The sequence below is a fragment of the Aspergillus ochraceoroseus genome, assembly GCF_002846915.1.
Source record: "Aspergillus ochraceoroseus IBT 24754 chromosome Unknown P175scaffold_2, whole genome shotgun sequence".
Lineage (NCBI taxonomy): Eukaryota > Fungi > Ascomycota > Eurotiomycetes > Eurotiales > Aspergillaceae > Aspergillus > Aspergillus ochraceoroseus.
Window position 1 is genome coordinate 2,684,794 of NW_024468477.1, and position 26,853 is coordinate 2,711,646.

General features: G+C 49.2%; 8 protein-coding genes across 8 annotated transcripts; 3 read left to right on the forward strand and 5 right to left on the reverse strand.

The window, feature by feature from the left end:
• Positions 1-253: 253 nt before the first annotated feature.
• Positions 254-5,815, reverse strand: P175DRAFT_0499621 (ubiquitin-protein ligase RKR1). Its single transcript, XM_040896773.1, has 8 exons — positions 5,345-5,815; positions 4,891-5,284; positions 3,108-4,833; positions 2,210-3,057; positions 1,742-2,161; positions 1,317-1,690; positions 956-1,255; positions 254-903 (listed from the first exon to the last, which is right to left on the reverse strand). The coding sequence occupies exons 1-8, from the start codon at positions 5,642-5,644 to the stop codon at positions 382-384; spliced, it is 4,884 nt and encodes a 1,627-aa protein (XP_040754455.1). The 5' UTR covers positions 5,645-5,815; the 3' UTR covers positions 254-381.
• A 181-nt stretch (positions 5,816-5,996) lies between these two features.
• Positions 5,997-8,891, forward strand: P175DRAFT_0454369 (TFIIH/NER complex ATP-dependent 5'-3' DNA helicase subunit RAD3). Its single transcript, XM_040894568.1, has 4 exons — positions 5,997-6,207; positions 6,269-6,725; positions 6,779-6,895; positions 6,958-8,891. Exons 1-4 carry the CDS (start codon positions 6,191-6,193, stop codon positions 8,740-8,742), a joined length of 2,376 nt encoding a protein of 791 aa, XP_040754456.1. The 5' UTR covers positions 5,997-6,190; the 3' UTR covers positions 8,743-8,891.
• Positions 8,874-14,487, reverse strand: P175DRAFT_0522137 (DNA-directed RNA polymerase I core subunit RPA190). The gene is made up of 4 exons (XM_040899238.1): positions 14,215-14,487; positions 13,621-14,121; positions 10,778-13,556; positions 8,874-10,710 (listed from the first exon to the last, which is right to left on the reverse strand). The coding sequence occupies exons 1-4, from the start codon at positions 14,397-14,399 to the stop codon at positions 9,124-9,126; spliced, it is 5,052 nt and encodes a 1,683-aa protein (XP_040754457.1). The 5' UTR covers positions 14,400-14,487; the 3' UTR covers positions 8,874-9,123.
• Positions 14,488-14,633: 146 nt separating this feature from the next.
• On the forward strand, positions 14,634-16,681 carry P175DRAFT_0454374 (U4/U6-U5 snRNP complex subunit PRP3). Its single transcript, XM_040894569.1, has one exon. The coding sequence runs from the start codon at positions 14,781-14,783 to the stop codon at positions 16,584-16,586; it is 1,806 nt and encodes a 601-aa protein (XP_040754458.1). The 5' UTR covers positions 14,634-14,780; the 3' UTR covers positions 16,587-16,681.
• Positions 16,682-16,711: 30 nt separating this feature from the next.
• Positions 16,712-18,917, reverse strand: P175DRAFT_0499625 (RNA-binding snoRNP assembly protein NAF1). Its single transcript, XM_040896774.1, has one exon. It carries the CDS (start codon positions 18,435-18,437, stop codon positions 16,857-16,859), a length of 1,581 nt encoding a protein of 526 aa, XP_040754459.1. The 5' UTR covers positions 18,438-18,917; the 3' UTR covers positions 16,712-16,856.
• A 223-nt stretch (positions 18,918-19,140) lies between these two features.
• P175DRAFT_0507812 (uncharacterized protein) lies at positions 19,141-23,114 on the forward strand (the record flags this gene model as incomplete). The annotated part of the gene is made up of 8 exons (XM_040898294.1): positions 19,141-19,214; positions 19,266-19,938; positions 19,992-20,786; positions 20,838-21,072; positions 21,859-21,961; positions 22,010-22,062; positions 22,112-22,235; positions 22,334-23,114. The coding sequence occupies 8 exons, from the start codon at positions 19,141-19,143 to the stop codon at positions 23,112-23,114; spliced, it is 2,838 nt and encodes a 945-aa protein (XP_040754460.1).
• Positions 23,115-23,342: 228 nt separating this feature from the next.
• Positions 23,343-25,334, reverse strand: P175DRAFT_0499628 (exonuclease V). The gene is made up of 2 exons (XM_040896775.1): positions 25,030-25,334; positions 23,343-24,908 (listed from the first exon to the last, which is right to left on the reverse strand). Exons 1-2 carry the CDS (start codon positions 25,146-25,148, stop codon positions 23,414-23,416), a joined length of 1,614 nt encoding a protein of 537 aa, XP_040754461.1. The 5' UTR covers positions 25,149-25,334; the 3' UTR covers positions 23,343-23,413.
• Positions 25,335-25,816: 482 nt separating this feature from the next.
• Positions 25,817-26,653, reverse strand: P175DRAFT_0414789 (Mpv17/PMP22 family protein; the record flags this gene model as incomplete). The annotated part of the gene is made up of 2 exons (XM_040893069.1): positions 25,817-26,159; positions 26,241-26,653. Coding segments are annotated over 2 exons (756 nt in total), but the record flags the coding sequence as incomplete, so codon positions are not given.
• Positions 26,654-26,853: the final 200 nt, after the last annotated feature.

The window sequence follows — 26,853 nt, forward strand, 5'->3', positions numbered from 1 at the left end:
CTTGGTTTGGCGGGGATGCTCTATCAACTTCAGTGTGTTGGCCCATCCATGCTTATAGTTCATAGTTACATGTCTATCTCTCTTTGTTTAGTATATATAAATTATGATAAAAAAAATTAAATTAAATGAATCTGATGCTTTTTTGGCTCTGGGAATTTATTTAGTTGATTCAGAGATTATTGACGTGAGGGGCAACAGCAATTGATGCGTTTGGCTTGACAGAATCAATAATCGATACTTAGTACTCAATATCAAGCCTTCAGGATTCAATTATTTACAGTCATCTTTATTTGAGCAGACTGACCTTCCCTTTAAGAAAAAGACCTCTCTATAGTACAAAGCAATCCATGTTTTATTTACCCCGCTAATCCATCTATATATCTATACATAAACGAAATTGTTGCGGCACAAGGGACATGTACTCTGGTTGCTGCTCTTGAACCATCGGTACAGACAGACAGAGTGGAAGGTATTCTTACAGGTTGCGCATCGCTTATTCGGGGTCTGCATGTCGGTGGAAATGACCGAGTAGCAAATTGAGCACTCGCTCTGGCCCTTCAGGGCGCCCTGGACGTTCTTGCGGAACGCCAGCAGTCCGTCTTCCAGATTGCCATTGGAAAACATGATCACGCCTTGGATGGTAAGAAGCCAGCTTTTCCACTTCTTCTCATCCACTAATACTCGGCTTCTACCAACAACCAAGGCAGGGTGTAGTGGATACGCAGGAGGTAGAGAGAGAGAGATTGAAACAGGAGGAGACTCTTCGTCAACTGGAATACTGGCGATAATCTCTGCGGTTTTAGGCGAGACCCTCACGGTAAGTGCGCGTTCCTCGTTTGGATCCTGAGTCGACATCCACTGGGTCACTCGCTCTAGCGAGTCTTCGATGACCAAAGGCGAGATCTACATTGCGTGAGTCCATGAATGGGAGGATCCGAGGGGAAAGATGACCTACAAATTTCTGCGTCCAGGCTTCCACGGGACCTTTAAGACGCTTAATTGCAAAGATCCACCAGTCTTTCGTGAGGTTGGCGAGATTCTTCAGACACAAAAAGTATAGATGAACAAGGAGCCACTGGGTTTCCTTCTCATAGCTCTCCGATTGATCAAGCTCAAACGAACGAATATCGAACTTCGATGCATCCACTATCGTTCCGTGCGACTTCTGCATGAAGTCAAACATGAACTCCAAAAGGGAGTTCAGGGAGTCGTATTCCTTGATATTAGAAGCATACTGTTCTTGGACAATGAAAGACTACATTGCTCATTAGCGGGTGGATTCCAGTCATGCCCTAAATCAACGTAGGTAGGCTTACCGAGTTAACAAAGTGATCAAAAACTAATTTCCAGCTCAGAAGATAAGACCGGATATCCGCCCATGTTCGATCATCCCCGTATGTCAGGGATATTGACTGCATAGTCGGCGCTCCAAGTAGCAGAGAAATGAGTTCATCTGGAAGCTTGACTTCTGATTTTGATAAAGCCACGTCGAAGGATACTTGCTCTTGCACACTTGGAATGTACCGGTGGAGAAGAGTGTACGCTGTCCGCTGGAGTACCAGACTGTGAGCTGTCAAAAGAGGGAAGACCTTCCTCACATCCTCAAGATTTCCAAGGGGAATGGCCTTGATCAGGCGATAAAGACGGTCAACAGTGAGGTCTCTGGGCAAGTAGAAAGTGATCGAAGAATCTTAAATGAGTTAGAAAGAGGTAGTAATTGCATGATGCCAAGAAAACCAACCGAATTTTCCGAGAGTAGAGGTCAAATCGTTGAATAGCCTCGCTTTCTTGTCTAACCAAGCATCCTTCACATCATCATTGCTATCTTCATCCTCTACAATTGTCTGTAGGCAACTGAAGAGTTTGAAGGATGAATTGAGTAAAGGCAGAGCCGCGTCTGCCCCATTGACTGTTTGCCATGTTGTGCTAATGATCTCCATACAATCCTCCCAGTGTGAGCCATACATTTCATGAAGACAGGGAAGGGCAAGCGTTAAGCTTCGGAAAATTTCGGCTTTGAGGGGGAGTGATATTTGCTCCAACTGAAGACACCGTATCAGGTGCTTCACAAAGAATATCAGGCGCTGAGTTGGCATGGATGTCATAGGATTTACTTCCTCCTCCGATAGAAGCAAGTTAAGCAAAGCCAACTTGCGCAGACCTTTGATATTGTCAGCAAGAAGTCCAAAAGAAATCCAAGGCTACTCACCATCCTGTTTCTCGTCCTGCACCTTCAATCCAGCAGAGTCAGCCACAAGCTCATTACAAAGTCGGGTACCAGCTGGATTTGCAAGAATAGAACGTCGCAAAACAGCCACCAGAGATGCAGATCGGATGGAATTTCCTGTTCGAAATTCTTTGCATAGCTGGGCAATAGCCTCAGAGGAATAGGTAAAGTTTGTTGGATCAATTCCGTCCATAATCTTTACAAACGCTTCTCCAATTCGATAGTTCACCGCAGAGATACTATCGAGCTCTTCGACTTTATTCTTCCAAATGGAAGCGATAAAGCTTCCAATTGTTTCATTATCCGTCAAATTAATCCGCTCAGTCGAGACAGACCAACCCCGAATTACCTTTCGTGCATCATTGACAACTTCCCGATACTCCTCTCGTTGTTCGGGAGTCACAGGCCCAGCGATGTAGTTGTATCCCTCAATGTCCAGGTCGTCCTCGATTAATTGCACCGCCAGTGGTAGCTTATATAGTAGTGTTTGTAGCTCTTCCATTTCAAGGTGTTGGGCGATATCGAATGAGGAAAGTATCCGAACCGTGAAATAAGTGAGTCGAAATGCAGATGAACATTGATTCGAATCACGAGCAAGATTTTCATAACGTTTGGAAACCGCATCCGATAGTTGACGGTCGACCAGATGCACAATACCTGAAAGGGGACTGGTGATAGCGGTTGATAATCGTGGAGGAAGTTCGAGGAAGGGTTCTAGCGCTTCATCCCAAACTTGGTGAGATGGGAGAATGCCCTTAGCAAGACGACCAACATCCTCCGGCTTAGAGCCGCGTAATATTTCTTCCGCAAGAGCGATTAGGGATTCGAGACTATGGTAATTAGCTTTGAATTTGAGGTCCTGAAAGCAGAAGTCACTTACGACAATGACTCCCCATTGACATGGCTCAAATTGCGCTGTAAAACTTCCACGCTTGCCTTGGCGGTAGTTTCGCCAACAACTGACTGTTTGAATTTTATAAGCAATGATTCAGCAGGTCCAGAAATCTCTTCTGACGGTGATTCAGTTAAGAAAAGAAGCTTCCCGGTCAATTTTGAGCCCTGGCTGCCACCTTGGAACCTCTTGATAGCACTAGAAGCAGATGAGACAATTTGAGATAGTCCACGCAGGACAGGTAACACTTCATCTTCCACAGATAAAGCATCGATAAGAGAAAGGAATATCGAATTTTCTAATTCATTGTGAATTGTCTGGTTCTGCAGGGCTGAGACGATGATTAGCCAGTGTGGTTGACTCCCCTTGCATGCTAAATTCAAGGCTCGCATAATCAATGAGCTAAGTATATCCGCATCGACTTCATTGAAATCCAAGCTGGAAAGCAATTTTTGAACAGGGTTTGTATTTGTCATCGCGGTTTCAAGATGCGCAATTTGCTTGACAGCTTCCTTGAAGCTCGACCCATATCCGTCCCAGGAGCGGCAAAGGAGGATAATAGAAATGAGTCGGTCACCGCATGGTGAGAACAAAAGCCCAGGTGCATCTTTCTGGATAAAAGGCAACAGTTCTTGAGAGCGCTGTGCGATCTGTGGAGCTTTGCGAATCATCTCTTCTACAACTGCAGCTGCCCCATAAGGTTTGCCATTGCGAGACCTCAAAACTTCCAAGCAGTTGTTTAGCAGTGGTAGGTTCGATTTTTCCAGCATATGCGATGTGCTAGTCTCAAAATTTGTACCCGCAATGCGCGACAATAAAGACGCCTCTAGGGAAAGAAGTCGTGCAGCTTGAACGCATACTGCGTCTTGTGAAGACTTGAAGTCTTTCGACTGTTCCGGTGAGGATAGTTTCACAGCTTCAAGCAATTCATCAGATAACTTAGTCCACAGCTGTTCTAAGGAAATCTGATAGTCAGTTGTAGCCAGGGCGACTAGATATTCAGAACATATAGCTTCAGAGGACTGCGTTGGAAGTAGCCATTGCGAATTTTCCAAGTCAAACTTCACATACTGCCTAACTAGAGGTGAAACTTTCTCGCTTAGAACCTGCACCGCATCTTGACCCGGGAGCCGTTTAGCGAGCCACATGGCAATATCAATATAGGCCTTCCAGGCGGCTGCTCGGTTTTGCTGGGGTTCATCTCTCGAGGTTAGACCCTCATGCAGTGACTCCAACAATGCCCTTGAGTTTGCTAATCCAAGAGTATCCTCACTAGCGGACTTTGAGTCGAGCTTTGCAAGTACTTGTAGCGGAATCACTTGTAGTAGTTGATAAACATTTGACCAAAATGAGCCCGGTCCACTCTGTGATCCTTTGCTTATATACTGGAGCAACCTCTTTGAAGCAGATGACTTGCCGGAATAATCCTCTGTCCATAGTTGGGGGCGGACAGATGTAACTTGCAGAATTGTCTCTGACAATGCTGACGCGGATCCAATTTGAGAGGTAGAAAGGGATTTACCGATCAGAGCTGCGCTCACTAACTTCCACTCTAGGTGTTCTGGTTCCTTTGAGACAACGGTTCTGAGGAGTATGTAGATGGACCGGCGGACGGAAGGATCATCATGGTAGGAAAAAGACCACAGCGATTTGCTACCCAAGATGGTCTCTACTTTGAGCAGATCATTTTGGAGATCTGCTTGATTAGTGTTTCCTATAATATTTCTCAGCGATGTTACTCCAAGACAGAAGTGAAATCCTAAAATCGTACCTAAAATTCGATTAAACAGTAGGATCGCTGTCCCTACAACACGTGCGTATTTGGCTTCAGCATCATCAGGTTTGACCGTCCTTTCATCACTCAGGGTGAGAGGTGTTTGCTGGAGAACGACATCATCTACGAAGTCAAGAATGGAACTCTGGTAGATTTTCCAAACGCCCTTTCTCTTCTCTTCAGTAGAGAACACCCGCGTAAACGAGTCCAGAGCCGATTGATGAACTGGTTTATCGTTGTCGTAGACTCCAGCCAACCATGCCCCAATTACCTTGGGCAGGAAGGGAACAATCCGCTTTCCCACCTGACAAGCAATCGATCCTTGCACAAAATGTGCAGCCTGCCTCACTCTACGAGAGAGATCGATTGATGCTCGGGGGTATATTTTAATCTGCCAAACCAACCACGATCAACCTGCTGCTCTAGTCCTCATAAGACACAATGGACGTACCCAAGCTTCCAGAAATCCCTGATCAAGGGTGCCCCCGGTCTTTTCTACATTAGAGACATGTTCCTTTATATCGTCTAACGCTTTTGTTCTCGTCACTTCATCCTTTTTCGAGAAATACTTGAATGCAATCGCCAATTGAGGTTCTGATATCCGAGATAGGTCTGGTGGCTCGGCCACATATGTAAGAGATGACAGATCCTTTCCGTGGCCAGACACAGAAGATGAAAATCCTCCAAAGCCACCAAAGGCACCGGCGGCAGCCCGGCTGCTTGAAGCCTGAGATTTGAACTTCTTACTCATAGTAATGATGCGGGGTAGGCGGGGTGAAACGAAAGAAAACGATCAAAAGAGGGAATTGTGAAAATGGGAGCAATAAAAAAGGAGGGAAAATAAAATAAGAACTCAACCAAACGGTTCCCTTAGAGTTTGTGTCATCACAGCAGCGTCGAGTCACTCGAGGTCATACAGAATCGATCTTGGAATCGTTTCGACTCCGATTCTTTTGTCGGCGTCCTTATCGGGTATCTCACGTGACCTGGCGTGATGACGGAAATACAATGTTCCCGTAGGGGAGCTTCCAATAGGTACCTACTACCCAGTAGCTACTAACTACCTAAATTGGTGAAATGGTCAATATTCGCTGCATTCCAATAATCGACTCAGATTCGTCAATTCTCGTTACTTTACATAATAGAAGCGTTTTTCCTAGTTTAGGATAGTACAATTCGACCGTCATCGAATCGCTGAGAGAGGCAAAGGTCAACGCGCGGGTCTGGCCCAGAAAAGAGCGTCTCTCGTCTTCTGGAGCTCCAAGTCCTCAGCTTCTCGCTCGCCCCTTCAACCACAATGAAATTCTTCATTGAGTAAGTGTGCATATCTGTCGTAAAGAACCAGTCCCATCTAATAGCTCTTGTTCTCTGCTAGTGATCTCCCCGTCCTTTTCCCTTACCCTCGTATATACCCAGAACAATATGCCTACATGTGCGATCTTAAAAAGACCCTCGATGCAGGGGGTCACTGTGTTCTGGAGATGCCTTCGGGCACTGGAAAGACCGTTTCACTGTTGTCGCTGATCGTTGCCTATCAGCAACACTATCCAGAGCACAGGAAACTAATATACTGTTCCCGAACAATGTCCGAAATCGAAAAGGCCTTGGCTGAGTTAAAGGAGCTGATGAAATTTCGTTCCCAGCAACTGGGGTACACTGAAGACTTTCGCGCTTTGGGCCTTACGAGCCGAAAAAACTTGTGCCTTCACCCGTCTGTCAAACGAGAAAAGAGTGGTACAGTGGTCGATGCTCGGTGCCGAAGTTTGACTGCTGGGTTCGTTAAAGAGAAGAAAGAGCGGGGTGAAGACGTTGAGCTGTGCGTTTATCACGATGTATGAGGCCATTGGTATAAGACATTCTTGAGCATGTGGGTAACGTGATCTAGAACCTCGACCTCCTCGAACCGCATAACCTCATTCCTCCTGGAGTCTTCACCCTCGATGGTCTACTCAAGTATGGAGAGCAACACAAGCAGTGTCCGTACTTTTCAGCCCGGCGCATGGTAAAGCTCCTGCAAACTGGAAATATAGAAAGCAAATTAACACAATCCTAACCTACTGCCAGATGCCGTTTTGCAATATCATCATCTATTCCTACCACTACCTTCTGGACCCGAAAATTGCCGAGCGAGTCTCCAAGGAGTTCTCAAAAGATTGTATAGTGGTCTTTGACGAAGCCCACAATATTGATAACGTCTGTATTGAGTCGCTGAGTATCGATATCACTGAGGATTCACTACGAAAAGCTACAAGGGGAGCAAACAATTTGGAGCGGAAGATCCAAGAAGTGAAGAGTTCCGATGCAGAAAAGCTGAATAACGAATATATGAAACTTGTCGAAGGGTTACGAGACGCCGAACAAGCCAGAGAAGAGGACCAATTTATCTCAAACCCCGTCCTGCCCGACGACCTGCTCAAAGAAGCCGTTCCCGGGAATATCCGCCGTGCAGAGCACTTTGTCGCCTTTCTCAAGAGATTTATCGAGTATCTGAAGACCCGAATGAAAGTCACTCACACTATCTCCGAAACTCCTCTCTCATTTCTAAGCCACGTTAAGGATTTGACTTATATTGAACGAAAACCCCTGAGATTCTGTGCGGAACGCTTAACCTCACTCGTCAGAACACTAGAACTTATCAACATAGAGGATTATCAGCCGCTCCAAGAGGTGGCAACCTTCGCAACTCTAGTGTCAACGTATGATAAAGGTTTCCTCTTGATCCTAGAGCCCTTTGAGTCAGAGGCTGCCACAGTGCCGAACCCAATTCTCCATTTTACATGTCTAGATGCCGCCATCGCGATCAAGCCAGTCTTTGATCGATTCAGTTCGGTGATTATCACGTCGGGGACCCTGTCACCTCTTGAAATGTACCCTAAGATGCTAGGATTTACAGCGGTCATGCAGGAATCTTACAGTATGACGCTCGCCCGTCGATCGTTCCTTCCCATGATCGTGACTCGTGGGTCAGATCAAGCCCAAATTTCTTCCTCTTTCCAGATCCGTAATGACCCTGGTGTTGTGCGGAACTATGGAAACATCGTTCTAGATTTCTCCCGTATCACTCCCGATGGGATCGTGGTCTTCTTCCCGTCCTATTTGTACATGGAATCTATTATTAGCATGTGGCAGGGTATGGGCATCCTGGATTCGATATGGAACTATAAACTCATTCTTGTTGAAACTCCCGATGCTCAAGAATCCTCACTAGCGCTGGAAACCTATCGCACGGCATGTTGCAACGGTCGTGGTGCCATTCTCTTCTGTGTCGCTCGAGGCAAGGTTTCTGAAGGTATCGATTTCGACCACCACTATGGGCGAGCTGTTTTGTGTATTGGAGTTCCATTCCAATATACCGAATCCCGCATCTTGAAGGCTCGTCTCGAGTTTCTCCGGGAAAATTACCGCATCAGGGAAAACGACTTCCTCTCATTCGACGCTATGAGGCATGCTGCTCAGTGTTTAGGCCGCGTCCTTCGAGGCAAAGACGACTACGGAGTCATGGTTCTCGCTGATCGCCGATTCCAGAAAAAGCGAAACCAACTTCCGAAGTGGATCTCCCAAGCCATGTTGGAAAGTGAAACAAACCTTAGTACGGACATGGCAGTGGCAACGGCGAAGAACTTCTTACGTACCATGGCCCAGCCATTCAAGTCTAAGGACCAAGAAGGCATTTCTACATGGAGTCTTGCGGATTTGGAGAGACATTGTGAGAAACAGATGTTCGAGGAGGAACGAGTACGACGACAAGCTCTTGCTAACGAAAACGGAGCAAACGCTACTCACAATGGAGCTGTGGATGAATTCGATGAAGGCATTGATGAAGACCTCATGATGCTTGATGCCCAGTGAAGTTAACTCATTTTGAAGATTTATTTTCTTTCGATTTGTTTGCATAATCTCGCGTCGTCAGATTTGACATAAAAGCATGATACCACGGTGTTTGCGGTGTTTTACTTGGTAGAAATGAAATGAAATAAATGCATGATTTAAATTCTAGCAAAATACACAAGATTCTATTTTACCTTCCCAAGGTATAAATGCTTGTAAATAAATAAATACTATTTGAAAAAAAAAAGGACACTTTTCTTATTTCCGCTGAGACAAAACTCCAGAGATCGTTGGACACATCAGAAAAGAAACCGCATATAAACACATGGATAAACCTTGAGAAAATGTACAACGGCAAGACAAGTGGCAAAGGGCATCACGCTTCACAGACCAGCCAGCCATCTATGCCACAGGAGCAAGAACGTCAAATGCACCAGTACCGATAGTTCCGGTACGACCAACCACAATCCTACTGCTAGGGTTGTTAAGGTTATCAAAGTCCCTCTCTCTGACCGCATCCTTGAGGAATCCGACTGTGGTTTCGAAACTCATCTTAGCCAGAGGGGATGTAATATCCTTAACAAGCTGGTTGCGATTGAAGGCGCGGAAGCCACCGGAGTGTGTCATCACGTCACCGATCAAGTTCAGATGGCGATTATCGACGGAGATACTGTGACCCTTGAAGACGTCGGACATTTCACGAACAATAGATGCACGAGCAGCCTCGACACCATAATAGGTAAGCATGTGGTCAATCGAGTTCGTGTAGATCGAGTGGGGCTTGATGATGTCCTGGTAATCACGCATGGCAAGCAAGTTGACACCGTCTGTAATAACACAAGCAGGTTCACCCTTCGCTTTATCTGCCTCCACGAATGTACAGTTTCCAAGGCCAGGGATGGACTGAATAACTGCGCTGCGGGAAGCTTCTTCAACCAAAGGCAGAATCAAAAGCTTAGGAGTCGAAATATCATACTGCAACTGGATGGTGCACGAAGATCCCTTACGTGGGTCGAACTTGAACTGGGTGACTTCAGCAAATCTGCCCTTGACGTCTTCCTCACGGAGTTTGGAGTCTGTCGTGTGGCCTTCGGCATCCGACTCATCGTCCGAGGCATCGTGCATCTCGACGTCACGGGCCTGTCCCTCGTCGTCATCGTCATCATCATCCTCACGAGTGTCAAGCTGTCGCACCATTCTCTCCTCGTCATCTTCAGGTCCTTCATAAGAGACCTGGTTTGAGCGGTTCTGAGATCCTCTAGCCCGCTTAGCATCATCCTCATCGTCTTCAATATCGTCATCAGGAGCTCGATCTTCAACATCAGCACCCTTAGGAGCCTCCTCGACGGTGCCAACAGAAACGCCGATTTCGGGCTGAGCAGTTGAATGTTTGCTCATTGTCTTCTCATCAACTCGCTTCTTGAGCTCAGATTTGGTGAGCTTCACAAGCTTAGGAATGAGCTTGTGCTGCAGAGTTAATTGCACGTCCTTGATCGTGATTGCATATTCCGCAGTATACTCTTCAGCAGGGAAGAGGCTGATTTCGATATCGTAGATCTTGGCCTTTGTGCTGCCAGAAGATATCCTCTCTCTGACCTGGACCTTGTCGACAACCTCTGCGATACTAAGCTTGCTAATAGCCTTTGCAAATCTCTCGGAGTGTTCCTTAGGTAGCTCCTCATTCAGGGTCAAGGTCATTGTCGGAGTCATGATTTTTTTACTGGCCGTCATCACAATTTCACGCAAACGAGGAATACCCAGTGTCACGTTCTTAGCAGAGTGGCCTGCCAAGTGGAATGTGTTCAAGGTCATCTGAGTCGAAGGTTCACCAATAGATTGACCAGCCACAATTCCGACAGCCTCGCCAGGATCAACAATGGATTTCATATACTTCATGTTCATCAAAGTATTGAAAGACTTCTTGCTGATAACTCCGTCGATGCCCTTCTTCTTGTCTTTCAGAAGGTCGCCCGGATTGCTGTCCTCGTACTGAAAAAAAAAATACCTCGTTAGTGCCAGATCCAACTACTTAAAAGCCAATGAGAATTCGCCATACCTTCTTAAGCGCCTGCGAGAAGGACTCGGATGTACTACCCAGGTTACCTCCAGGGGGGTAGAGAGACAGAACAGGGTCCATAGCATCAAGCTTCCCAGTCTTGCGCACTTTCTTCATGGCATCCTTATGCCAATTAGTGACCTCATCCTTCTCCAAATTGTGGAAGTCGGTCTTCAGGTTCACTTGTGACATTATAGAAACATGGTTCGCAGCCAGGAATTCGAAATTTTCAAGGTGAACCTGTTTGGTGATGTCGAGACCGTCCTCTCCGTACAAGAATTGAACCATAGAACCATCAGATGTTTCCCTGACTGAAGTGTCGTATTCTGCTCTCAACCCTTCCATGCCCTTAATCAAACAACGCTGCAAGTAACCTGATCTAGAGGTTTTCACAGCAGTATCAATTAGACCCTCACGACCAGCCATGGCGTGGAAGTAGTACTCCTGGGGTTTGATACCAGTCAAGAAACGACCGGAGACATAACCACCAGCCATAGGGTTCGTGTCGAACGCCCTGAAGCAGGGAAGGGTTTTACCACTGATCATAACGGGGACACGACGACCCTCCAAAACCTGCTGACCCAAGTTGCAAGAAATCAAATTCGCGTTGACACTAGAGCCCTTGGCTCCAGTAATAGTCATAGACTGCATTTGATTCCACGGGAAAGGCTTAGCTAAGCCAGCCGGGAGACAGGCCTTTGTAATTTCGGACGACAAGGTGGCTACCCGAGCGTTAGAAACGATATCCAGCCCGCCTTGTTTGTCGTCATCTCGCAGAACATCTTCCAGGCGCCGTCGAAGCTCGGCGTCTTGATCAGGTACCGCGGTTTTGTCGAGAGTCACATACTTCAAGGCGACCTCGTGACCAATCTTCGGAGCCTCGCTAAGCTTCTCCTTACGCATGCGGTTACCCTCCTCAGTCAGTCGAAGATCATCGATACCACAAGTAAACGCACGCATGTTCAAGAACCTAGTCAAGAGTCGTCCAATGATACTAATTAATCTTCCTGCAACAGTGTGACCGTAGATCTCGTGGATAGAATCGACTAAACCACCTGCGGTGGGACCAATTTGCTTCTTGTCGAGAATTCCACACAGCATCTCTCCGTCCTTGAAGATGACATCACCTTCTTCACTTCCTGGGCCCCATCGATCCGCAGGTGTCGAGGACTTGCTCTTCAAGTTGAGTCCTGCTCTGTCATGGGGCATGATATTCTTCAGGATAGTTGTGATTACCTGCTTACCAGTCCACAGAGGCTTTGGTCGAATCACTGCCGGGCCCACAAGTTGGATCCTTTCTGAAACCGTGTGGGAATTCTCGGGTCTCAAACAGCTGTATAGCAACTCGTAATAGTCTTCCTTATCAAAAAAGCTATCCCGACAAGTAAACCATGTTCCCATCGAAATGTGATCCTGAATCAAGCCTCTAAGAGGTTTACCGGAAGTGGCAACAAGATACTGGTGGTCCGCATCCGCAAGCATCATAGCTTCCGATCTGGCAAGTTCGTTTTGAGGGAAGTGCATGTTCATCTCATCACCATCGAAATCAGCATTATACGTGTTACAATTGGCGTAGTGCATTCGAATGGTTTTTTCGCCGGGGAGGACACGAGCCTTGTGGCCCATGATAGACGGCTTATGTAACGTTGGTTGACGGTTCATCAGGACGAAGTCTCCAGTCGTGAGGTGACGATAAACCTTCTTGTTGCGCGACCCTTTCATCCTCCAGTTCGATGGCGCGAGAAGCTGGTTGGCCAGCGCCGTGCGCTCATCGAGGCTCTTGAACTTGAGATTGGTGACTTGGCCAAACTCGTTTTCAATCGCAGCAGCACCGGGGTATTTATCTGGGCCATTGATGACCGCTTGCTTCAATTCCCAAAAGTTGTGGTTGGTCACAGGCTCCGGATATGTCAGTTTCTTCGCAAACACTAGCGGGACTCCGATCTCATTTGTTTCGATGTTAGGATCAGGTGAGATGACACTTCGAGCAGCGAAGTTCACACGTTTTCCCATCATATTCTTTCTGAACAGGCCCTCCTTCTTTTCCAGGATTTGCTTAATACCATTAGCGGCCTTCGCAGCAGCCGCCCCCGTAGCGCCGCTTCGATCACGATCAATGAGGCCATTGACGGTGTCCTGAAGTTGAACAATTGCATGAAGAAGATCACGGTAATCTCGAACGCGTGTGGCAGAATCAGCGCCCGAGTTCTGCCTTTCCTTACTAATTTGATTAATAATATCGCAGTTCTTCAAAATTTGGGTGAAAGGAGTGTTCTGTTGTGCCTCCATAATAGCATTGGAACCCTGGGAAGCGGAAGGGCGGTATTTGTTTGGCGGTACCAAAATATTCTTAATGAAGAACATGTCTGCGTTAACTTTGGAGTCCTTCTTCGAAGTAGGTCGAGAGTTATAGACGAGGTTCAAAATCTCTCCCTCCTTTTCAAAGAGCAAAGTCATCGTCGCATGAACTTCAGACGATGGCATATACTGCTGGGTTTCGCCAGCGTCCTGCCTTTTGCTCTCTGCCTGTGCCACGACAGCATTTCCGCGAGCGACTTCTTCCTCCGCGCCGTGGGTCTCGGAAGTGACGCTAGCAGTATCAGAAATACCGTTTGCGAGTGCCTTCTTCTCTTTGGTGTTCAATTTCTTCGCTTGTTGAAGAAGGATCAGAGAGTTGGGGATCTGTAATCCAGCTTGGATCATAGCGAGCCGGGCCTTCTCTGTGAAAGACTTCCGGAAAATCTTAGAAGATCGGTCTTTGCGGTAACCTGGTGAAACTCTTTTCCATCACATTAGCAGCTGCGAATAGCTCGAGGCAGTGAAAAGTTATCTGGCAAACATACCCGCTGCAATTGGCACACTTTCTAGCAGCGACAACGTCCTTAAAAAATTCCTTGATCAAATCTCGCCTTTTTTCCAAGGCCAGAGGATTTTTTGCGCCAGCCAAGATATCTTTGAGCAGTCCAGCCGCCTGTGCTTCCCGGATACACTTTTTGGCGTAGGCGTTTCTGCGCGATATCATATCATCCTCGTCTTCATCTTCCTCCTCTTCGTCGCCGGACCCATCAGCATTCTTAGTCGTCTTCCTCTGCTTAGGACTCTTAGATCCCATCCTGTCGATCTCTTCCGACGCATCAACCAGCCCGTACTGTAGAAGACGCAGTTTGCAAGCGTATGAATTAACTTGGGTCCGGGACATTTGAAAGCGATGGCAGAAGACACATTGCCCTCTTAGTAGTCGATAGAGCTGATCAAGGTGCGTAACATTGTATACATGCACTGGCAGCTCAACGTGTCCGGGATGGCCAGTGCAGGACCACGAATTCTGTCGACATGTTGTGCAACTACCCACCATTAGCTTTTTATTCCGTTCCTGCCTTTAGAGACGGGCATGGAAGAACAGCAACGATATACGAGAAGCTGGAGAGACTACTTACACATGGTCGCCCCATGCACCTAAGGCAGGGTCGTATAAACCTCCAGGAACAGGATTGTTAAAGGAATCCAATGTCGGGGTATTATGGATTCGCTTTACAGAGATAGCTTTGATGTCTTCGTCGGAATAGACCCCAAAGTCAATCCCTGAAATTGACGAGGCCACAGGACGTGCAAAAGTCGCCATTGTCCCTGTCGCAGCTCCTCGAGCAACAGAAAACGCTGGCGGTGCGAATTCTGGTTCTTTCAAGTTTTTGGTTGCTGGCGGAGGAGCGAAAAGCGGGTTCGTCGATCTTGATCGATGCTGTGAAGAAAAAAAAGTTGCAGCTTTTTTTTTCTGCCGTGCGAAACCGCCTTGGCATCCACGTTAGCTGCTGGAAAGTGCCTGTCATGAAGTTACTCCTCCTCTCTTGGGATCCTCCTTTTCGTTCGACACAGAAACTGTGACGTTCCTACGGTTCTTCTTGGACGAATCGCTTCGCTCTCTCTCGCTTATCTCATATATTCCAGATATCAGCCATCCTGCTGGTGCCCGGCGGGTGAGTCGAGAATTCTCATTCTCCTAACCATGGCGGACGTGTCAGGCAACATGCTGAAGAGACCTCATCCCGAGGAAGAAGATGATAATTCACAGAAGAGACCTCGATCCAATAATGGATCCCCACATCCAGGAAAAGGGGCGCCAGCCTCTGGCAATATCGATATTGCCAAAGTTCTTGCAGAGGCGAGAGCAAAGGCCCAAGCTGTCCGTGACAGGCTCAACGCTGAGAGACAAGGTTCTGTAGTCCCTTCACCACCGGCTTCCAGCCCAAGCCCCGCGCCCCCTGCTGCTAGTTCCGCCATGTCGAGACTGGAACAGATGAAGGCAAGAGTGGCCGCTGCAACAGGACGAGCGCAAGCGGCAGCAAATCAACGATCTAGCGCCCCAACTCCTCCACTACCACCGCCGCCGCCGCCGCCGCCTCCTGCTGCTGCTGCTGCTCCCTTTGGAGACGAAGATGACGGCTTGTCGCGCGCTCGTGGGGGTCTCGACGTCGGTTTGCATCCTGCTCTTTTATCGGATACCATTGATTTTCGGGGAGGTAAAGGGCGACAATCAGTGCAGTCGAGGAATCGTCGGACTGGGTCTCCGATGACAGGCGGAAAGCAGGGTCGAGCCGGTCTCGATCTCTCCGGGCCATCTTTAGAAGAAATCAAGAATAATCCTTACTTTGATCCGAGTCTGGGTCCAAAAGCTACGATCGCGAAGCCTCGCCATTCGCGCCAGCTACTCTTCAACCAAAAGGGAAAATATATCCAACAAGCTGCAGCTCTCCGCCGCCAGGCTCAACTGGAAGCTATGAAAAAGCGGATTGCAGAGCGAGCAAGGCAAGCTGGTATCGATGAAGACCTAGACGTGGAAAAGGCATTTATGGTGCCAGCTCCACCAGAAATCGAGTGGTGGGACGAAGGCCTTGTGGACGGAACCGACTACTCGGCCATTGAAGACGAGTGCAACCTCAAAATCGACTCGCCCGACTCGATAATTACTCTATACGTCCAACATCCTGTTCTCCTTGAGCCTCCTCAGGAGAAACTAGTCCCCGAGCAGAAGCCGATGTATCTCACACCCAAAGAACAAGCTAAGCTTCGTCGCCAACGACGAATGGCAGATTTAAAAGAACAACAAGCGAAAATCCGCCTGGGTCTTGAGCCGGCTCCGCCGCCTAAGGTCAAGAAGTCAAACCTTATGCGCGTGCTAGGTGAGCAGGCAGTCAAAGATCCCACAGCTGTGGAAGCGCGTGTGAACCGAGAGATTGCAGAGCGTCGCGAAACGCATGAGGCTGCTAACGAAGAGCGAAAATTAACTAAAGAGCAACGTCACGAAAAGCTTGCTAGACAGCAGGAGAAGGACGCTGAAAAAGGACTCTTTATGTCGGTATATCGGATTGACAGCCTCGCAAACGGACGTAATCGTTTCAAGATCAGCAAGAATGCTGAACAGAATGCCCTTACTGGAGTGTGTGTTATGCATCCCCGGTTCAATCTAGTTATCGTTGAGGGAGGCTCGCATTCGATCAACAACTACAGGAAGCTCATGATAAACCGCATCGACTGGACGGAAAATGCTGGTCCAAGTGCTGTACGAGAGGGGAACCGCGAAGCTCAGGCCGCATGGCTCGCTGCTGAAGACGAACAAACGGGCGATCTAAAGGATCTTAGTTCCAACACATGCAATCTTATCTGGGAGGGTCAGGTCAAAGGCCGAGCTTTCCGGAAGTGGCTCGGTGCGCGAGTGTGTGAAACTGACTCCCAGGCAAAAGATGTCCTGGCACGAGCAAAGGTGGAGAGTTTTTGGGCCTTAGCGAAAAGCGCAAAACAGAACGAGTCGTGAACGGGAATGTCGAGTTTCCTGCATAGACTTCAAGACATTTTACCAACAGTTACGGAGCATGCTGATGTATGTACAGTAGACAACAATAATACCTCATTTATATGAAAATATATATATTCAAAATGGTATCGTAAAATTCGGGCAAATGTAGAACTTTTCCTTTTGAAACCTATCCAGAAATAAAATACCTAGCTCCTCAAGATGCAAATGTAACCTGAGTCCACAAAAAAAAAAAAAAAGAAGAAAAGAAAAAGAAATGGCATCACATTATCATGAGCGAGGCGGCCACTGATTTCCATTGCTCAGCTGCCGCAAGAGATCCAGCTGTGCCTTTACCTGGTCAAAGTTCATTGCTGGGGATTGAGTCTGGGGTTGACCTGGTGCTTGCTGGTGTTGCTGCTGCTGCTGCTGCTGGTGTTGTTGCTGTTGCTGTTGTTGCTGTTGTTGCAAAGCAGCCAGAAACAGCGGGTTGATTTGGGCGTTGGGAGGAATTTGCTGATATAGATTCGGCGGTTGGTAAGCCTGTTGTTGGAAGGGCATTTGGAAGTTGAAGGGTGTTGGCATGCCTGGAGCATGAGGCTGTTGCTGCGGTTGTTGCTGAGGGATAGGCAAGTATGAAGGGAATTGTTGAGGTTGGTTGTAAGCAGGGTAGTGTTGAGCCTGGGCCTGAGCCTGAGCCTGGACCTCTGGCCGTTCATGCTGATAATACGGCTGGCGGTCGTGATGTGGACGATGAGGCTCATGGGGATCTCTAGATGGTCCTCCACGACCACGACCACCCCGACCACCCCGACCACGTTCAGAACCTCTACCTCTGCCTCTACCGCCGCGGAAGCTAGAATTTCGACCAGGGAAGCCATCACCCTCGACGGGTGCTTCCTGTCGCATCATCTCGTGCAGGTTCTTGGGGCGTGCAAGAGGGGTGTATCCATCCTCGGCCGCATTATCGTCATAGTTGAGCTCACTTTGGCTAAGCTTTGAAGGGCCCGGTGGACCTTTTCTGGTTTTCGAGGGACCACCATTCTCATTCTTAGCATCTTTCCTTTCTTGCCGTTTCTGCTTCAGTCTTCGCTTGTATTCGGCCTCCTGTTCGTCATCGGAGAATTCAACCTCATCTTCAGCAACTTCTTCGTCGTGGAAGTTTGAAGCATCGCTTCCCTTCATTCCCTTGAGTGGCTGGGTAAACACAAATGTAGAATGCTCCACCACATAGTATACAGCTGTACCTCGGGACAGTCCTTGCTCCTCAACGGCGGCAGCAGTAGGGAATCTCACCGCATACAGTGGGTTCTCGACCCTTCCGAGCGTCTCCGACACAACACCAGCAACCTGTCGATCTTCAAGGCAAAGCAGTGAACCCGCTTCGAGTACTTGGTATTCTCCGGAGACGTTGGCAGCAATAAGGATGGTGTTCTCAACGACCGCCTCCACATTTCCCAAAAGCACAATCTTCATTTCAGGTGTGATTTTAATGTCAGGGATAGGAAGAACATCTTCCACAACTTCGTTTGCCGTGCGGAGATGACCACCCGATTTGCCCTTTCCCTCCCCTTCGTCATCAGAGCCTAGCTCTCCTTGCATCAGAATCCGTGCTTGTTCTTCAGGGCTTAGAATCGGGTAATCTTCATCTTCGTCGCTATCATCGGACGAATCCGTGCTCGAACTATCAGAGGAGGACTCATACGGGGAGGAGTCGATCTCCCACTCAGGGTGTTCTTCCTCGCCTTCCTCCTGCTCAAGTTGCGTCTGCTCGGTAGCCTCAGCAGTATATGCACCTATGGCTCCGTTGACGTTACCATTCGCATTGGCAGTCTCTTCCAGTTGTTGTTTATTATCCTCCTCCACTTGCATTGCGTCGTCGTTCATCCCCGACATCTCTGTCTCTTGTTCCCGGGTCTCTGGTTGGGCATGCGCAGGTGATATTTGAGCCTCGCTCTCCGCCACAGGATTCGCAGCGATAGTATCCATATTTCCGCTAACCGCAGGCTTTTCATTCTGTTCGGTCTGGTGTTCCTTGAGAGTATCGTTGACCAAACTCAGGCCAGGGATCAAGGGGGATGGGTTAGAGGATACCGTCGGTTCAGTAGGCTGGGGTTGTCCACCATCCTCTAAATTATCTCCCGAAGTTACCGGGGTCCCTGCAGTCCAAGGGGTATTGTAAAAATCGCTTCCATCGTCTCCTGGTGTCAGCGCAATGGGTGGCGTATCGTTCATGCAAGGTCTTTTGACTGGAGGGCCTTCAAAAACATCCCCGGGAGTATTTTGGGGGTCTGATCCAGTCATGGTAGGCACAGAATCGTCTAGAGAGGATAAGACTCGGAATCTAAGCCGAGTAAGAAGTGTGTTGTAGTTCTGTCGAGTACCTGAATTCTTCCCGGGACTTTTTTTTTTTTTTTTTTTTTTTAGGATCTGCCACAGTTGCCGTTGGGGTCACCGAACAAGCTCGTTATCGATAAGCAGCATATGGATTTCGTGTCCGATCGGGATCACGAAATACTAGTCAGTCTCTTTTTTTCCCCTCGTTTCTACCACTCGACAGAGAATATAATGCATAATGGCGCCTGCTCGGAAACAAACTAAAGGCTCAGCAGAATCGCAGGGGGAGGCTGTGTCGGGGACAAAGCCACGGTAAATACCCTCCAATTGTTGCTACTCCAGTCCAACTAATGTTAGCTGCAGTACCCTTCGACCGGTCCCCTTCTATCTGCCTTTGAATATCACGCTCTATGTATGCCTTGTATCCAATGGAATTGCAGCTTTTCTAGCCCCTATCCAAGACTGTGATGAGGTCTTCAACTTCTGGGAGCCGACGCACTACCTCGATTACGGATATGGGCTTCAAACCTGGGAGTACTCGCCGGTCTATTCGATTCGGAGCTGGTTATACATTTCTCTCCATAGCATTGTAGGGAAAGTGGCTTCCCTAGCATTTGATAAATCCGCGGGGTTTTATATCATCCGACTATTCCTGGCTATAGTATGCGCCGCCTGCCAGACCAGACTTTATTCCGCCATCTGCCGCACACTGAGCCCAAGAATCGGACTTATCTTTATTATGATTGTCGCTTTTAGTCCAGGCATGTTCCATGCCTCATCTTCATTCCTCCCGTCCAGTTTTTCGATGTATACATCCATGCTCGGCCTGGCTGCTTTCTTGGATTGGAAAGGGGGCCAGAAAACAGCGGAAGGGATTATGTGGTTTGGCTTGGGTGCGATTGTCGGTTGGCCGTTTGCAGGAGCTCTAGTGCTTCCTCTGCTTTTTGAGGAAGCTGTCCTGAGCTTCCTCTCGGCAAATTTAGGGAAATTCTGCTTTGATGTTTTCAATGGGGGGCTGAGGTGCCTGGCGATTCTAGTACGCTTTTCACCCCATTCATGCATCAGTCTCCTCGAACTAACTGAAATCAGGCCCTGGAAGTTGCTGTCGACTATGTTTTCCTTGGAAAACTAACCGTTGTTCCGTGGAACATCGTCGCATACAACGTATTTGGGGGAGAAGGCAGAGGGCCAGACATCTTTGGTACCGAACCCTGGACGTTCTATATCAAGAACCTCCTCCTGAATTTTAATGTTTGGTTCATTTTTGGGATCTTTGTGGGGCCATTGCTACTACTGCAGGCAATATTCCGAGCCCGATCCACAAGCCTCGAGACCCTGCTCAGGACTGTCACTCTTATCATGCCGTTTTATATGTGGTTTGCGATCTTCACTGTACAACCCCACAAGGAAGAGAGGTTTATGTACCCAGCATATCCATTCCTGGCCCTCAATGCGGCCATTGCTTTCCACATGGTGCTCGCATTTATCGGTTCTAACAACCCTAAAGAGCTGATTGGCCGGGTTCCTGCAAAGGTTAAGCTCGCCGCCGTGATGTCTGTGATTCTAGTTGCTATCAACGGTGGCCTCCTGAGGAGTCTTGGTATGATTACTGCGTACAATGCGCCGTTAAAGGTGTTTGAGCCGTTCGAACAACCCGGGGTAGCTCATGCGGGGGATATTGTATGTTTTGGCAAGGAGTGGTACCGGTTTCCATCATCATTCTTTCTCCCAGATGGCATGCGAGCCAAATTTATCCGAAGTGAATTCCGTGGATTACTACCTGGGGAGTTCCCCGACGCGCCAACTTATTCAGCTCTCCTTGAGGGTGCCTCGAGGGTTCCAGAGGGCATGAACGATCGCAATGAGGAAGACGCTGGGAAATACGTAAGTCCTTCGAAAAAGCGGCTTAGCCAGTAGAGACTGATATTTTTCTAGACCGACATCTCGCAGTGTTCCTTCCTCGTGGACTCATATTTCCCCAGTCACGAAGCCTCCGAGCTGGAGCCTAATTATGTACAAAATCAAACAGAGTGGGAAGAAATGTCATGCAAGGCTTTTCTTGATGCATCTCAAACGAGCCTTCTGGGTCGTCTCATCTGGATTCCTGATCTGCCGATTATGCCAGATCGTTTTCGAAGAAAATGGGGACAATATTGTCTCCTACGGCGGCGTACCACGGACACAAAAACCCGAGTAGGAGAGGAAATAGTCGAATAACCCATCCTATCTACGCAAGACACTGTACATAAACCGAAAAAAAAAATGTCATTAACTTCTGATTATTGCACCCTATCTGTCTGGCGATAGCGATCTCACCGACATAAGACACATAACGGCTGCTGCGCGGCTTTACCTGAAGCGGCAAAAAAATCCCCAGCCCTCAAGCAGCAACACGGACAACTAATGGAATGCACCTTGAGGAGTCTTTGAACTAGATCAGTCAATCATTTCATTCGCGGGGAAATGCCACTTGGGCGGAATGGCGATAATAGTCCCGACTTTCACGGCTTTCAGTACTCTGCCAGGTCGCATCCGATTAACAGAAAGGGCAATGAAATCAATCTGCCCTGGTGTGTAATGAATGACGACCGGTACCAATAATAATGACCATCGATCGTTTTTTTAAAATCGCCTTCTTTCCTTGAGGATTCGCCTAGAGATCCGGTAGATTGTCATTCTTTCGGTCTTATGCTTCTACCTCGCACAACACCATGATTCCAGAGACGTTCCATCTAGCTCAGTATCATATCAAGTATGTTGCCGCCGCCGCCGCCGCCGTAACCACCGTCTGTGTATGGATCATCGCCACGATCCTTCAACGGCGGAAGATCTGGGGACAGTCTACACCAGGCAAAAAGAACTCCTCGCAGGGATCTAAATTCCAAAAGCCCCCTAGAAAATACGGAGGTAGGAAGCCATCCCATAATTTGCAGACACGCAAGCTAACCCTTGCAAGAATGGATTCCATCCGACTTCCAAAGACCACCAGCGTCACCATTCCCTGACTGGGACGTCCACAAGACAAAGCCAATTCCGTACCGACCATTCAGATATGGACCGTAAGCTGTCTGCCACGCGCATCGCAATCAAGCTAAGATAATCCCCAGGAAGTATTTCGTCACGATGGGTTTAAGGAGTATGAAATGGGACGAATGGATCGGTAAGCCATCGAGCAAGACAAACAGACATGAGTTACTGATCACATATAGAGCTTGACAATCACTACCTACGGTACCATGCAGACAAAGCGCAAAGAATCCAAGAACGCGGCGATAAATGCTGCAAAACCGGCCCCGAAGCATGGGACGCTGCAATCGAGCTCCTGGAAGAACTGTACGCCACCTATCTCCAAAGAGATATCCATAGAAGAAGAGAACCATACTAAGAAAGAAAAAAAAAAAAAAAAAAAAAAAAAAAAAAAAAAAAAACAGATGCTCCTACCTCCCAGAACGCTACCCAACAATGTTCCAAAAAACCGCCGTCGGAATCACCAACACAATCACGCACGAAACCTTCAACATCACCCAACGTCCGCTCCCCGAAGACCCCATGATGACCTGCGCCCGCCTCGTCCAAGACGACCTCGCGCTGATGATCGAGAAGCCCGACGGAGAATACTACCTGCTGGCGGGGGCCATCCTCCTCGCCGGGTTCTGGCGCCTCAGCGACAAATACGGCATGCGGCTATCGGAAATCCACACCTCGGGCGACGTCCCCCAGTACACAGAAAGGCTGGAAAGGGGCATGATGAACTTCTTCCGCCGGCTTCGACCCGAGGACCCCGTCCTCCGGCACAACTACTTCCTCCAGGTCGACGACGGTCTCGCCTGGTCGCATAGCATCGGCGCCGAAGACGCCGCCGCCAGCAGCAGCAGCAGCGTCTCGTGGAGCACGGCCGAAAAGAACAGGGCCATCCGCCACCACTATTTCCGCTCCGAGCGCCAGTCGCTGCGCAGGCTGCCCCGCTCGGGCGCCGTCGTCTTCACCATCCGCACTTATTTCGAGCCCGTCGTCGCCGTTGCGGCGGAGCCCTATGTGCCTGGGCGGTTGGCCTCCGCGGTCCGCAGCTGGGGGGCCGATGTGTCACGGTATAAGGGGAGAGAGAGGTACGAGGCGGTGTTGCTGGAGTATTTGGATCAGAGGCATGAGGAGCAGGTTGCTGCGGGGTTGGATTTGGACCGGGAGGACGATGTCCGTAGGTATCCTTGGTAGTATCCAACTCCGTATCCGTACTCCTTACTCCGTAGTAGAATCCCTTAGTTAGACATTTTATATAACTACGTGTGTGTGTGTGTGTGTGTTAGTCTTAGATCACTATTCACATTTCATTTCAGATATCCATACAACTATATGGAGCACTGCATGTTTCATGTTAATGTATCCCAAACACCCACAAAAACCACCCTTCCACTGCATCGTTATATATATTAATATCACCAGAAAAAAAAAAAAAAAAAAAAAAAAAGAGAGAGAGACAAGAAGATGTAAAAGAAAACTACGAGTTTAAGAGTTTAGACCCCCTGTTTCCTCCGCGCATACGCCCACTCCCGCTCACGACGCCATTCACATTCATCCTGGAACTCGCAGATCCGACACTTCCAGGTTTCCATGACTTCGACGCCGCGCGGGGTCCGCAGGCCGCGCCACCAATCCAGTTGGTCGGAGAGATAGGATTGCAGGGAGTCGGGGTCGAAGAGGAAAGATCGGCTGCCTAGGACGCGGGAGTGGCGGTCCGCGGTTGGGGCCGAGGAGAGATACCGTGCGGTTAGGAGCGGGGAGACGACGGTGGGGTAGGATTCGAGCATGGGAGGTTGGAATTCCGAGGGGATGGAGGGCGCCACAGAGACGGATGATTGAGGGGGCGGGAGGAAGGTCAGGCGGAGCTGGTCTTTCATGAGCTTCCAGAGACGGGTGAGGTTGTTGTTGCTGAGAAGGATGCTGGTGGAGTCCTGGCTTGCGGAGGGGGGGCAGTTTGTCTCGGAAGATGGTTGGGGTGAGTTGTTGTGACGATGGGGTCGCGTGGTCGCGTCCTCGGGCGTAGGGATAAAATCCGGGTCGAATTCGAGGGAGGAGGGCGCGTCGAAGAATCGGTCATTGAGAGAGCCGACTTCGCTGATGAAGGCGTCGGTGAAGTTGCGTTCGGGGTCGAGGTCGTACCGCGCGGCGAGCATCTCGATGGTGACTTCGTCGCTGGTGGCCAGCCGGTTGAGCATGTGGTAGTATAGTTGGAGCTGGAGCATCGTGGGCCGGAACGACGAGCTCTTGACTGTGGGGATGGACTGGCTGCCTCTCGTCTTTATATCCGTCATATAGATCCGGGGTAGATGCGGAATCTCAGTAGACGACTGGCTGCCAGCCGGCTCCGTCAACGGGTCAAGCTCAGCATGGTGCGACAAATCAGAAAGCCTCCTCCCGCCTTGCGCAGGGGACAGCAGATAATCTGTCAACGACATCTGATACTCGGGCATGACGACCCTCGAGGCTGCAACCTCCGCATAATGCGACGCCGCCGAGGCCTCGAGCTCTTGATCCGGACACTCATACGAGAGCTGATCGATCACCCCCGTAACCAACTCCCCATCGACTATGCCCCAAATCTCCAGCTCGCGAGTGATCCCGTAGTCCCTCAACGTGCGCAGCCCCTGTATGACATTCCACATCCGCAGCGCCAGCGCGTCTTCCTTGGTTGTAATCTCCACCTGCACCGTAGTGTATATCTCGTCCTCGAGCGACTTATGTATCGTACTGCCCTGCTTCATTGCCGGTGTCCTCCGTTTTCTCCCATGCTTAGTGAGCGTATACCAATACTGCACTTCGCACCACGCCGGAGAGACAAGATCCGTTACCGAAAAGGCCTTGTTAGGCGGGCGTCTAAACCGCTCCAGGGGCGTTCGCGTCTCCGCCACGGCCACCACCTCATCAGCAGTGCAAGCTTTCTCACGAGCTACGTCCCTCTCGCGTTGGCGCTCGCGACCTTCCGTGGAATCGGGATGCTCCACTAAACGCTTATAGTCAGAACCGTCAGTTTCAGTTTCCTAACCCAAGTAGCCACGAAACGCAGACCACAGAGAGCCCACAGTATCGTATCCGCACAGTTAAAAAAACAACAACAACAGGAACCCTCACCAGCCGCGCCAATGAAACCTGTCTTATCTGCAATCCCCCTCCGAACCTGCCACACGGGCTTCTTCTTCTTCTTCTTCCTCTCCCGCCCCAAAACCCGCGGCACCCAAGCCTGCGAAACATCCTCGCCGCAATCCTCAATGTCCCGGACCACAGAACCCGAACCCTGCCGCGGTGGTGCCTGGAGGAGAGTCGTCACCCGACCTGTCGCGTCAGCGTCAGCGTCAGCGTCAGCGTCAGCGTCAACCTGCGCAAGTATCTCGTTCAGCAGCTCCGCTTCATCAGGACTGAAATCTGATCCGTAGTCGCTGCTGCTGCTGCTGCTGCTGCTGCTCCTCTTTCTGTTGGCGTTCACTGGATTTCGGGCGATGCGAAGTACGGGGTCGTCGTCTCGTGCAGGGTTATAGGGCGGTAATGGCGGACATGACATGCCTTAGCTTCAGTGTAGAGAGAGTATGGATGTATGTGTTTTGAAGTTCGTGGTGTAGAGATGGAAGTTGTAAGTTGTAACAGTTATTTATGAGTCCTGGGGGGGGGGGGGGCGGAGGAATTAACCCAACCCAACCCAACCCAACCCGCCTTGTGGGGAATACATATCCGAATAAATAAATAAAATAGTCCAGTTAAGTGAGCAATCCTTTACTTTCAACTCGACAGGCAAAATACAATGACCAGCACTCAAAGAAACCTCAGGGAGTGTATTCTATTGCCAAAAACGCTAATCTATATTCTATCCCAAACCACAGCCCGGCGAATCAACCCTAGGAGACGAGAACCAGCTCCGCCAACTCAGCTTCAACCTCCCTGGCCGCTTTCTGATTCAACCAGCTCAGATACGTCTGCCACCCAACGGCAATACACCCCGAGAAGATACTCCGGAACTGCGGCGGCACGTACATGAAGCTGAACGCCGTCACAGCAGGCCAGAGCTTAAGGCTGTTGACAATACTCACAGGCAGGGCGACTTTCAGGCGCTCGAGAGTCTCCTCGAGCGATGCGCCGGAAAGGAGCGAGTGCACGCTGAAGAAGTAGGTGTTGAAGACGGGAGTGAAGACCGCCTGTTGAACGCAGACTTTGGTGAGGATGGAGAGGAATTTGGAGGCGAAGTTGAAGTTGCGGTGGAGGAACATGAACCTGTGTGAATTTGATTGCATTCGCATTCCCGTCAGATCGCGGCATGCACCTGGGAAAAAAAAAAAAAAACCCCCGGCTTACCAGTTATACGTTGGGATGCTGGACCCAATACCCACCACTAAATGGCGCATTGTCCTCCACGGGTCATATCCTCCCGTCTCCATCCCAGACTCTGTTGTAGCGGTCTCCGGCGGGAACAGCAGTTGTGCGCTCAAATCACCACACAGGTACACGACAATCGAACTACATACTTGCGTCAGGTAAGGCCGCCTATCCTGGAATCGCGAGTACGATCGTCCGAGTCTCCCCAAGGGACCAGCCTGAATAATCTGACTTAGGGATCGAGATCCAGATTGGGCCGGGGCTGCCGGTGGTGGTGAAATTGGAGAATGCGCCCGTGAGGAAGTATTCGAGGGCGAAGTTGTAGTGCTTTTCTGAGGAGCAGGTTCGGGGTTGGACGGGGAAGAAGACTGGTATCGTCGTGAAGGTAATCGCGGTCGCGGAGATGGGAATGGGGTTCGGCGGAGGAAGAGAGGGTGTCTCATCTTGATGCGATGGATATAAGAAAAGGAGGTGTCAAAACGGTCTATTCCATGATAATCCAGAATGACAGTAGTTAGTTAGTTAATTAGTTATTTAAGAAATCGTGCTTACCAACAATCGGTGATAACTTCCAATCGGAGAAAACAGGAAC